Source organism: Mirounga leonina, unplaced genomic scaffold (assembly GCF_011800145.1).
Source record: "Mirounga leonina isolate KUSES-001 unplaced genomic scaffold, KU_Mleo_1.0 Mir_178, whole genome shotgun sequence".
NCBI classification, from domain to species: domain Eukaryota; kingdom Metazoa; phylum Chordata; class Mammalia; order Carnivora; family Phocidae; genus Mirounga; species Mirounga leonina.
The window spans coordinates 24,228,840-24,241,573 of NW_023270464.1; the positions used below are offsets into that span (position 1 = coordinate 24,228,840).

The 12,734-nt window shown below is 53.5% G+C and overlaps 1 protein-coding gene across 2 annotated transcripts in view; it reads left to right on the forward strand.

Annotated features, from left to right (window-relative positions):
• Window positions 1-12,502, forward strand: part of ZNF592 (zinc finger protein 592) — a 44,348-nt gene extending 31,846 nt beyond the window's left edge. For both annotated transcript variants that reach the window (XM_035024208.1, XM_035024207.1), the window contains 7 exons: window positions 1,768-1,946; window positions 7,691-7,867; window positions 8,135-8,294; window positions 8,408-8,695; window positions 8,915-9,027; window positions 9,707-9,842; window positions 11,153-12,502. In XM_035024208.1, the coding sequence (XP_034880099.1) occupies window positions 1,768-1,946; window positions 7,691-7,867; window positions 8,135-8,294; window positions 8,408-8,695; window positions 8,915-9,027; window positions 9,707-9,842; window positions 11,153-11,638 (1,539 nt within the window). In that variant the 3' untranslated portion in view covers window positions 11,639-12,502. The remainder of the gene's footprint in view (window positions 1-1,767; window positions 1,947-7,690; window positions 7,868-8,134; window positions 8,295-8,407; window positions 8,696-8,914; window positions 9,028-9,706; window positions 9,843-11,152) is intronic.
• Window positions 12,503-12,734: the final 232 nt, after the last annotated feature.

Consider the following 12,734-nt stretch of genomic DNA (forward strand, 5'->3'; position numbering starts at 1 on the left):
GGGTCGTGGGATTGAACCGTGCACAGGGCTCCATGCTGAGCGTGGAGTCTGCTTCCTCTCTCCTTCTGCCCCCCCTCCCCCCCACCTCCTTCTCAAATAAATAAATCTTAAAAACAAAACCTTGGACCTGGTGACAGGTGTTGGAATTAAAAAACAAAAACAAACAACAAAAAAACCTATGTAAAACATTTATGTGATTCCAAGCTTAAAACTACATGATAAGCTTCCCTGAAGTCTTGGAAATCCCTGTTGCTTTCACTCTGTTCCCTCCTGCCCCATAAGTGACCATTTCTGTTCACTTGTGGTTTATATCTGCATGGCTCCTGTTTTGCAAATATGTGTAGGTGTGCCTGTGTGTGTGGGGGGGGTCATCCTCCCTCCTTTCTTACTTACTGTTGTGCACCCAAAGTAATATATTAAAAAAAAGGCTTTTTATTATGGAATGTCCCAAACATATGTAAAAGTGGACAGAAAGGTATAACAAACCCTCCCTTAACAATTGCCAACTCCTGGCCCATCTCGTTTTATGTATTTTCTCACCCATCCCTCCCAGCTCATGGATTATTTCTAAACAAATCCCAGCATCACTGTATCTGTAATAGTTCAGTATGTAGCTATAAAATATGAGGTTTTCCTCACAAAAACCATGGATATAGTATCATCACATCTCAAAACTAATAATCATGATAATTTCTTATTATTATCAGACCTTAATACTAAGTGTCAAATGTCCCAATATCATTATCAAGTTGGTGTTCAAATATCTCTGATTGTCTCATCTCTCTTTACAGTTGGCTTGCTTGAATCAGGGTCCAAATAAGTGCTATACATTGCCATGTGAAAATTTCTCTTGAACTTCTTTTAATCTATAAGTTTCCTTTTTCTCTGTTTTTCCCTTGAAATCTATTTGTTGAAAAAACGGGGCTGTGTGTCCTGTAGAGGCTCCATGTTCTGGATTTTGCTTTTCCTGTCCTCCCCAATGACTTGTCCCTCTAAGCCACTCGTCTGGGCCCAGGTCAGTGGCCCCCGCAGGGAAGCGCGAGCACAGTGGGCCCCTTTTGACTCACAAGGGCCTGTGCTGATGGAGGTGCCCGCGCAGCCCCCGGGCTGTCTGCGCTGTGGGCTGCAGGACTTCTCCCCGCTGGTCCTCTCCTGAGTCTGGGAGCCAGGGAGCTGTTGCCCACTCCGCCCTTTTCTGTGGGCACGTGTGGTCAGCTGTGGCTCGGCACGGCCCCGAGTGGGCAGGCAGGGCTGAGGGCACGGACACTGGCAAGACCACTCAGTCCACCTGCCCTGGGGGCTTCTGAGGGCCCATCGGGTCTGCTCCGGAAGTCCCGGAGCCACGGGGCTAGAGGCGTCCAGCAGGATCGGCCTCTGCTGGGCGGGGGCGGAGGGCCTGGTGGGTCTGGCAGTGGCGTGGGGTCTGAGACTTGAAGAAGTGCCTTTGGCCCCTGGAAAGGAAAAGCTGGTCTGCTAAGCCTGAGGGAAGGAACACTCACAGTCCTAGAAGCGGGACTGATCTTTGGAAACATAGCACCAGTTCTGCCTCTGACGAATAAGGTGAGAGGCAGAGCTTGCTTGGGTGGATCGATGCTTTTGACGAGGCCTGGGGGTGCCGGGTGTCCTGGGAGGGCGGACGAGAGCATGGTTGGGGGCTGGCTATCCTGAGCGCTGTTCCGGGAAGGCCAGCCCGCTGCGGTTGGAGAGCCGCGAGCTCGCGGCCCCTGGGGCGCCTGCATGACCTGCTCTCTCGGTGCTCTTTCCCAGACGTGCCAGGTGTGCCAGATGCTGCTGCCCAACCAGTGCAGCTTCTGCGCCCACCAGCGGATCCACGCCCACAAGTCGCCCTACTGCTGCCCGGAGTGTGGGGCCCTCTGTCGCTCCGCCTACTTCCAGACCCACGTGAAGGAAAACTGCCTGCACTATGCCCGCAAGGTGGGCTACAGGTGGGTGCTGCCTGGCGTGCTGTCCGGGGCGGCCCAGTGGCCGGTCCTTTCCTGGAGCCGAGCTCATTTCAGGGTGAGCCTTGGTCTTAAGGGGCCTGGGCCCAGCCTGGTAAGACAGGAAGGTACTTGGCATTTGGATAGGTGCTCTTACTTTTAGAGAACAGGAAGAGGCAGGGGGACAAGAATAAGGAGTTACAAGAATGAAACATGAAAAAGTAGCTTTGAAGGGACAGTTTGGGGGGATTAGTTTGGTTTTTAGAAGCGTATAAAGTTAATTTGCTTACAGAGCTACTGTGTTTGGCATGTTAAATTTAAAGTACCATTACAGTAATACATTTACTGATTGCAGTACTTTCAGATGTTCTCAATTTCCATTAACAACTGGAACTGAAAGGTGCAAAGGGCTTTAGTATCTTTACGTTGATGAATTTTTGTCCGTTTTTGAGAAACAAGCACAACCTGAAAATGGAAAAATGATCAGCCTCATAGTAAAACCAAGAGAACTATTTTAAACTGAGTCTCCTCCACATGTCAAATAAATGTAGGCAAGAGGTCATTTTCAGGAAAAAGATCAAAATGGGGAGGAAAACGCCCTCCCAAACACATTGATCTCTAACTTTTACAGCCACTCAGTGAGACCCCCCTTTACTGATCTACTACAGTCGAGAGTTTCTACATCTTCTGATGTTTTTTTTTTTTTACATTATCACTTTCACACCTGAAAAGTAATTTTGTCCAAATTTAGTAAGGTTTTCTTCTCTTTAGTATTTAAAAAAAATATTGATTTAGTTCATTGAATCACTTTCTTTTTGAGTACCTGTCATGGTCTGTAGCGCTATGCTGGACACTCAGGATACAGAGGGGATTGGGACAGAGCTGCCGCCGTCAGGGGCTTCAGTGTGGTGGGTCGCAGACCGCGCGAGTGACGGTAACGCAGAGCGGTAAGCCCCACAGTAGGGGTGGTCAGGGAAGCTCACAGAGGAGTTAGTAGGTTTTGCAGCAAGAGAAAGGGGGAGAGCATGTCTGGCAAGGGTACGGACAGGGATGTCAATGCACACAAAAGGTTACAGGAGTGATGAACATTTTGGGGGGGCGGGGAGATGAACTCGGGGTGGGGTGGGAAATGAGGCCAGGGCAATGGTAGGGCCATTGGTAGGGCCAGGCCCAGGCGAGGCCTTATAGTCCTCGGCAGACACTTAGACTTTCTCCAGTAGACAGTGAGGGGCTCCAGATGGATCTGGAGCAGGGGAGCAGGGGAGTGTCTGGCCAGACCCGTGCTTCAGGAAGATGGCTCTGGGCAGCCGACATGTGTTGGAGAGGAGAGAGCCCAGACTGGTGGGGAGGCGAGTGTGATGGTCCAGGTGAGAGGCTGGGGGCTCCGGCTGAGGCACGGCGGCTGTGGGGATGGAGAGAAGGTAGATCTGGGAGAGCTTTAGGGAGTCGAGGCATTAAAGCTTGATGGTGGCTCGCAGACGGGGTGGAGGGGTGGGGAGGGGCTGTGGGGACTCCCAGGCTTGTGTCCCGGTGTAAGCACTTCCAAATGCAGACTAGCTTCTTTTGCATGTTACGGGAAATGGAGACCCTAACGTGCAGGAGAAACAGAACAAACCAGAGATGGGTTATCCAAAGTCCTTGCCACTGGGTTGCAGAAGAGCATTGCTTGGCAGCATCCCAGGCCACTGTTTTTGTTGTTTTTTTAAGTAATCTCTACCCCCAACATGGGGCTCGAACCAACAACCCCGAGATCAAGAGTCGCAGGCTCCACTGACTGAGCCAACTGGGTGCCCCCCACCACCCCGGCCACATTTTTAAACCAAACAACCCTGACGTGTGTTTTTACAAAATACCTTTCCAGCTGTGACTTAAGCGTGTGCTGCTAGTTCCAAGATCAAGTCCAATCCACTAAAAATGCAAGCAGTACTTAAATTTTTAATCTTTGAATTTTGAATCCAAGGAATTTCCAATGACACAGATAGATTCATAGCATTTTTTTGGTCTAAGATTTTATTTATTTATTAGAGAGAGAGATCATGAGCAAGGGGGAGGGGTAGAGGGAGAAGCAGACCCCGCTGAGCAGGGAGCCCGATGTGGGGCTCAATCCCAGGAACCCTGGGATCATGACTTGAGCTGAAGGAAGACGTTTAACCAACTGAGCCACCTGGGCGCCTTGGTCTTTTAATTCAGTATTTTATTTTACTTTCATCTGTAAGAATAAAAAGAAACATAGTGTCTCAAAAGCAGTTCACTTTGTCAAGCCTTTTTTTTTTTTTTAAAGATTTATTTATTTAAGAGAGAGAGACAGAGGGAGCAGGGGCAAAGGGAGAGGGAGAAGCAGATTACCCCCTAAGCAGGGAGCCGGATTCGGGGCTCGATCCCAGGACCCAGAGATCATGACCTGAGCTGAAACCACGAGTTGGATGCTTAAGCAACTGAGCCACCCAGATGCCCCTGTCAAGCCTTTTTGTAAGGCATGTTAGAGAATAGTGTAATGTGACTCAGCCAGAGGGCTTACTGGAGATCTTGACATTAAAATCTTCAGTGGCCCGTGGTTGAACTGAGAAGACAGAAACACTAGTACGGTATTGGTTGTGCTTAAGATCTTCAGCTATTCACATATATTTTTTTGTATCAGCTTTATTTAGACACACAGCATACAATCACCCACGTAATGTGTACAATTCAATGGTTTTTAGTGTATTTACAGAGTTGTTCAGTCACCACAACCAATTTTAGAACATTTTCATCATTCCAAAAGAAACTCTATATTCATAACCCTTCCATTCCCCCATCCCTCAGCTACCACTGATTTATTTTCTGCCTCAGATATTTGCTTCTTTTGGACATTTCACGGGAATGGAATCATAGAGTATGTAGTCTTAGCCAAGATTCATCGCTATTGTAATATGTCAGCATTTCACTCCTTTGTTATGGCTGAATGATATTCCCCTGTCTGTAGATACCACAGTTTGCTCAGCCGTTTACCAGTTGATAGACGCTTGGGGTTCCACCTTTCGGCCATTATGAATAATGCCCCTGATGAACATTCATGCATCAGTTGTGTGGACACACATTTTCCATTCTTTTGGGTAGATACTTGGGAGTAGAAGAGCTGGATCAACTGGTAACTCTGTTTAACTTTTTGAGGAACTTGCCAGACTGTTTTCAAAAGTGGTTGTACCATTTCTGTGTTCCTACCAGCGGGCAGATGAGATTTTTTATTTCTCTGCATCCTTGCTGGCATTGTAACTGTCTGACTTCTGCTGATGGCCGTCCCTGTGGGGGTGAAGTGGCGTCTCGTTATGGTTTTGATTTACATTTTCCCAGTGGCTCACGGTGTTGAGCATCTTTTCTGTTCGGTATTTGGGTATCTTCTTTGGAGAAATGTCTATTTGCCCAGTTTTAAATTGGGTTATTTATTATCTTACTGTTGAGTTATAAGAGTTCCTTGTATATCCTGGATATAAGTCCCTGGTCAGATACATGTTGTGCAAATATTTCCTCCCATTCTGTGGGTATTCTACTTTTCAGTGAATTCTCAGAGTGTACCTATGCTCCGTTTCATTGAGTTCTACTACAGAGTCTTACAGTCTTACTTTGTTTTGTGTTATTTTTGCTTTTCTTGAAGACATAGTCAAACTACATTTTATATATATTTTATGCGTATGTATTTCATGTAAAATGTGTACATACATTATTTATAAATTTCAGAATTGTGTAAGTTATTCTGATCTTTGTTGAAAGTTTGGAGAGTGGCCAGTGATGTCATAAAGGAGCAAGTTTAGACTGTTCTTAGTGATATGTTATTTTTTTATTATTTGTGATTATTAGGACAATTAAGTATTTTACTCCTCTTTGTCTTTTCTAAAACTTTATGTATTTCATAGCATGTGATTCTATAATTGTGTATTTTCTCTTAAAAAATTGGTAAAGAGTTGTGTCATGGGGTCAGATTTCTCTTCTGCACGCTTTTTCATCAATTTGTAAACCATACTTGACTCCGTCTTTCACTGACTTGGTGTGTGTTCTTTTACCCCTTTATGTTCTCACTTTCCGTGAGATTTCTTTGAAGAATGTCTCTTCAGTACATAGAATGGGTTTTTAGCCGCAGTTTTGAAGAGTATATTTATATTGCCCCTGCTGAAGTTTGGTAAGACTGCACAAATAAGGCACTTAAGATTCTTTACACATATCAGGTGTACTTGACCACTTTGGATGAATTTGGAAATATGTAGATTTTATTTTCTCCTCACAATACCTTGTGGTGTAGAAGTACTTCTATGTGCTGGAGCTTGGTCACTATTTTGTTTAGTGGGAGAGAAAAGAAAATATAATTGAGTAGCCTGTATAGAAACTCTAAAGCATGCACAAATTTAGTAATAAGTGCACATCAGAGGTCATTGCAAACAGCTTTCTGGTTCTGTGGGCTGCTCCTTGTAGCTAATTACGTTTGCAAAGGGGGTTCCATCTCCAACCCTCCCCACCCCCCAATACACAGAAAAGGAGGCAAAACAAAAAAAGACCAGGCAGGATTCTGTGATGATGTAGGTGGACTGTGAAAACGGGCTCATGTAGTGAATAGAAGGGCTGTATTTGGGAGTCAGAGAATTTTTAAGTGAAGGCATGTCCTTTTCTTCAGTAAAGCAACAGGCTCTCGTGCTTACTGGGATGTCAGGGTTACGGGTTCAGGCAATACTGCAACAAAAGGGAGCTCAAAGTTACCTTGAGGGGCATGGTTGGGCACAGGGAAGGTGTTTTCTCACAGAGGGGAGACGGGGGTGTGTGTGTAGGCAGGAGGAAAAAATGAATGTGTGACAGGGTCTAGTCTAGTCTAGGTCCCGGAGTGGATGGAGGATGGCGTGGAGGTCACATAGGCTCATGGGACTGAGGAAAGGGAAGGCCAGATTTATAGAGGGAGACTGTGAAGTTGACGGAAGAGTCCAACATGCCTCAGTCTCAGGAAAAAATGGTTTAAGATAGTTCATACATGCTACAAGTGATATATCTGCTAAACAAAGCTCGGAAAATACAACCTGGGGGAGAAAGAAGTAAAAAGTTATCCACGGTGCCGTGAGGGAGGTGCTCCCGACACTTCGGAGCTACGTGGCCCAGAACGGTACCGGCCACGTCAGACACGTGGCCAGTACGACTGGCCATTGTATTTTGTTAATTTAAATTGCCACGTGGCCAGGACAGTACGGAACATACCTGCTGTCACCACAAGTTCCCCTGGACAGTGCCTCTCGGGAGGATTCCTTCCAGGGCTTTGAGGCTGCGTGCTTTACTGTACCTGTGCCTCGGGCGAGCGCAGCGGTTCCCAACCGCACTTTGCGTGCAGTGGCCATCCCCGCCCACTCACTACCAGCCTGTGGGAAGGCACACGCTCTCCGTGGCCTCCTCCTGAAATTTCCTCTCGGACCCCCGCAGTGGTGTCGCACTTCGGAGGGTTTTGTTCATGTCGTCTTGGAAGCATTCCCCTCCCTCTCCATTCCCACCAGCTTCTCTCTGGCCAGTGAGGGGTGGGGTGGGTTTCTTCCCCCTTCTCTCCCAGGTATAGCCTCGGGCTTGGGGGGCCCTGGTGACCGCACTGTGCCAGACGGTGGCAGACAGGCTCTCAGGATGTACGTGTGGAGGATGGAGGGGGAGAGAGGGCCCCCGAGCTGGCTCTGTTCCTGCCCTCCGTCCCTCCTCTTCCAGCACTACTTCCAGGTCTGACACGCCTCCCACACCCCACCACTCCTATCCAGGTGCATCCACTGCGGGGTCGTCCACCTGACCTTGGCCTTGCTGAAAAGCCACATCCAGGAGCGACACTGCCAGGTTTTCCACAAATGTGCATTCTGCCCCATGGCCTTCAAGACTGCCAGCAGCACCGCGGACCACAGCGCCACTCAGCACCCCACCCAGCCTCACAGACCCTCCCAGTGAGTGAGCCCCAGGGCCAGCAGGCCTGTGGGCCGGAGCGGAGTGGCTTGGGTGTACCGCGGAAGGTGTTGGGACAGACCAGGGAGCCGCGGCGGGCGGCGGAGATGCCTGGGGTTCACTGAAGGCATCCCGAGGCAGGGGAGTAGCCACGTCGGCTTAGAGTAGTGCTTTCCCAAACCCGACCCTGGTTCAGAGAGAGCGGAGATGGGGTGGAGGTTCTGCGCACAGAGCCTGGCCACCTCACGCCCTGGGCCTTGTCTCTCCAGGCTCATTTATAAGTGCTCCTGTGAAATGGTCTTCAACAAGAAGAGGCACATTCAGCAGCATTTTTACCAGAATGCCAGCAAGACGCAGGTGGGCGTCTTCAAGTGCCCCGAGTGCCCACTCTTGTTTCTGCAGAAGCCGGAGTTGATGCAGCATGTCAAGGTGGGGTGCCCTGGGGAAGGAGGCTGGGGAGGAGGGCACGCGCCTCAGGCCGGGGGTCTGACTCTGTGCATCTTTCCCCTTGCCCAGTCAGTAATCGCTCTCCCCATCCCCAGAGCACCCACGGTGTTCCCCGAAACGTGGACGAGCTGTCAAGCCTCCAGTCTTCATCGGACACGTCCTCAAGCCGCCCTGGCTCTCGAGTTCCCACCGAGCCCCCAGCCACGAGCGTGGCTGCTCGGGGCAGCTCCCTGTCCTCTAGCCGCTGGGGCAGGCCTGAGGCCCATCGCAGGGCTGAGGCCAGGCCCCGGCTGAGGAACACTGGCTGGACCTGTCAGGAGTGCCAGGAGTGGGTTCCTGATCGGGAGAACTATGTGTCCCACATGAAGAAGAGCCACGGTCGGGTAAGTGTCCTCACGTGGTCACCAGGCAGTGCCAGACTCTGGACTTCTGTCCTGTGGGTCAGAGCCCCCTTATGTGGCTGGCCCCTTAGGGTTCCCCCGGCCTCGGGCAGGGTGGGTACCACAGATCCTGAGGTCTTTCCACCTACATGGCCCGAGTCGAAAGCTGCACCGGGAAGGGCCTTGTAGTTCTGATGCTTTGCGTCCTGTCGTCTCCCGTAGACGTTGAAGCGGTACCCCTGTCGGCAGTGTGAACAGTCCTTCCACACCCCCAACAGCCTGCGCAAACACATCCGCAACAACCACGACACAGTGAAGAAAGTCTATACTTGTGGGTGAGTGCCTGGAGGTGGGAGCCAGGAGGCCTGAAATTCAAAAAGGCTGTCGCCGGCACCACTGGGGCTTTTCTCTGCTGTGAGATCGGGGTCGGAAGCAAGAGAGAAGCGAGCTTCTCATGGACAGATGCTCAGTCAGGAGGCAGGGCCGGTCGGGAACCAGCTTCTAGCCGCTGGTGGCCCCTGAGCCTCCCCCTTCCTACCTCCCCCACCCTGGGCCGCACTGCCGCTCAGCGCTACCAGCCCTGAGGTTTGGGAGGAGTGATGGTGATGGTGATGGGACCATGTGCCCTGTCTGGCCAAGAGGCTTCCACGTCGTGTCTGTGCTTCAGACACACCCTGACCTCTTCCTTGCTGATTGCCAGCCCAGCCCTTGGGCCTCTGGGCAGTGATATCAGGGAGCGGAGAGTGAGATCATGGCTCAGGGCCAGGACAAATATTCTGACTTGCTGTTGTCTGCCACCGTGGCTGGCTTGCCAGCTCCATGTCTCTGGGGAGTGCCCAGCACTGCCCGGCCAGCCTGATGACCCCCCCCCAGCCAGCTCTCCGCCTGCTCCAGACTCTCTCCCCGGGAGCCAGAAGCAGCGTGCACCTCGCCTTCCTGCCGGGTGCGTGCGGCCCCGCTGGGCTCCCTGGGGCCTGTCGTCTCAGACCCTGTCTTCGGGCTGTGCTCCCGCAGGTACTGCACAGAGGACAGCCCGAGCTTTCCTCGGCCCTCCCTCCTGGAGAGCCACATCAGCCTTATGCATGGTATCAGAAGCCCTGATTTGAGCCAGACGTCCAAAGTCAGACCTCCGGGCGGACATTCCCCTCAGGTGAGTGTGGCCCTGCCCCTGGAGCGGCCCGCTCCGTGAGCCCCTGGAGCAAGCAGCAGTGACAGCTTCCCTCACTGTGGCTCATTCTCCAGTCCTGTGTGACCCACCTGGGGACCGCACACAGGTAAAGGGCAGGGACAGAGCCCTGGGAGACAGCCCGCTAGCCTTTTTTCCCGAGGCTTCCCTGTCACTGTGATCCCTTCCTTAGCCATGTGACCTGTTGTGTGGACCCTGGAGTGGATTCACACATGCCATCCTGAGGCTGCCCCTCTAGTCCCGGGGGGGTGGTGCAAGCGGGGCTGAGGAGGGCAGTGCTCACCTGAGTGTGTACGCGTGCGTGTGTGTGTCTCTCTCTCACACATGCACACTCGTTCCGGGAGGAGCCAAGCCTAGACTCCTGGGATCCTGACCCTCGTTCTACGACATCATCCCCGTTCCATGCCCTCGTCCCATTTCTGGTGAACTTCTGGAACAGCGTGGTTTCCCCTCCTCACGGCAGGCTCTTCCCACCCCATGGTAGGGAGGGCTGCTCCTCAGAGGGTCAGTCGTGTCTGGGAAATTCTGAGGGCTGCCTGGAGTTCCAGGGCGTTCCTTCTTGGCTACTGGGAAAAGGGCGTTGGTCGGCAGAAGCCCTTTCACACACAGCAGGTGGGGCATCTGCTGACGTTTTGGCGACATCTGTCTGTGATTGAGATGCACACCCCACCCCCCTCCAGATGCACATGCCCTTTGATCCAGCAGTTCTGTCCCTAGGATTTATCTGTCCTACATCTTTGGCCTGGGGCCTGCAGAGGTCCGTGCACCGCACTGCAGGGCTGTGTGCCGTAAGCAATGAGGGAGCGCAACGCCGTGTCGGCCAGAGGGGACCGTTCACCCCTCACCCCTCTGACGCGTCAGTGCCGCTCTTAGGAGAACGAACCCTCACAGAGACAGCGGCCAACACATGTCCTTAATTGGAAAAAGCAGGGTGAAGGAGAGTGTGCGTGTAACGCTCTCATTTTGTCAAAGACGACAGCTGTCTCTCTGTGCGCGCACAGACGGTCTCTGGGAGGGACCTCAGGGAGAGTGGGCCTGGGGAGTGGGCCGAGAGGGACTTCGTCTTCCCTCTGCCCTTCCCATAGCTTTGGGCTGTGGCACCACATGCATCCGTGACATGAGACAGAACACGAGCACGCGGGAGAACCTGACAGGCACCAGATGCAGAGCCGCGGTTCAGGGCGGGGCCGAGCCTGGCCGGGCGGCGGTTCTGCGCGTCCGGGTGTGGGGCTCTGGCCTGGGCCGCGGCCCGGCTCACGCTGTCTCCCCTGCAGGTGAGCCATCTGAAGAGACCAGGCAGCGGAGCCGGGGACGCTCCGGGCAGCAGCAATGGCGCGGCGGTCTCTTCCACCAAAAGGCACAAGTCCCTGTTCCAGTGTGCGAAATGCAGCTTTGCCACAGACTCGGGGCTCGAGTTTCAGAGCCACATACCTCAGCACCAGGCGGACAGCTCCACGGCTCAGTGTCTCCTCTGTGGCCTCTGCTACACCTCTGCTGGCTCCCTCAGCCGCCACCTCTTCATCGTCCACAAGGTGAGAGACCAGGAGGAGGAGGCGGAGCCAGACGAGGGCTCCGGGGAGGAGGTGTCCATGGAGACCAGGGAGAACGGACTGGAAGAATGTGCCGGAGAGCCTTTGTTGGGCGACCCAGAGGCGAGATCACTAGGCCCGGCTTCTGAGGAGGACGGTGCCCAGGATGCTCAGAGTCACCCACAGGCCTCTCAGGACCAGGACAGCCACGCACCGTCCCCTCAGCTGTGACCGGAGGCTCCGCAGTGCGTGCGGTCGGGGTGGTGCCACGGCGGCCCCCGCCCGCCGCGGGGACAGTGGGAGAGAGGAGGCCCCGCGCCGGTGGAGTGCGGCCGGCTGTGCCCTGGAGCAGTGTCTCTGCCCTGAGCTGCGGGCGCCGGGTGTCCCCCAGCCCCGGGAAATGTGTGGTCGCCCAGGACCCTCACAGCTCTGAATCTGCTTCTGTTATTTATGGCTTCGTGCTGCTGCTTGGTACCCCAACTCCTGTCGGTGTCCTTCCAACCCCAGGCTGCTTACGTGGCCCGGCCCCAACGCTGTCAACTCGGCTTAAAGCCCCTCAGCGCTGTGCTCTTCTGGGAGGTTCCCGGGTGCTGCCCTCGGCCGGGGGTCTCCTCGGAGCTCTCCTTCCTGCCCGCAGAGCCGGAGAAGGGCTGAGGGTGCTGGCGCACTCCCTCGGAGAGCTCCCCCCGGGCGGGCTCGGTGAGGGCCCTTGATCACCTTGCCTTCCTTCCTGTCTTCTCTGACTCCTTCTCCCCCGAAATAGTCCTGGAGAACGAGTTGTCACGTTGGCTCCTCCTGTCTGTGGGTGGGAGAGAGTCCTGCAGCGCCGCCCTCGCCGCTCGGATGGGAGAGCGGGCACCGCGCCAGGGCAGGCAGGCCGCGAGAGGCGGAGCCCGGCCGGAGGCGCTGTGCGTCCTTGTGCGTCCTTGTGCTGCCGGGGGGCCGGGGGCCGGGGGCGCCCAGACCTTGGAATGTTTGTTCTCTCGCTCCCGTGCCGTTAGAGAGGCTGCCGCCTCAGGCAGGTCAGCCCCTCCTCCTCTGGCTACACTCATGTTGCTCAGACTCTATTTCAAATAAAAAAATCTTCTGACCATGCAGGTGGGCTCTTGTATTCCTCTTCAGGTGAGCCTGGCCCCACCCTGCTCCACTTCAGTCTCTCCCAGACTTCCCTCACTGTCCCGTCTCTGAGGGAGAGCAACGGTGCCTGCTGTCCGAGGAAGGTCCGCTCTAGATTCTGGAGCTGTGCTTAGGAAACCAGGAGCTCGGTCCTCGGTCCTCTAGAGACCTCCTAAGGGCGTGAGGGCTGGGTCCTAATACCGGTCAAAGG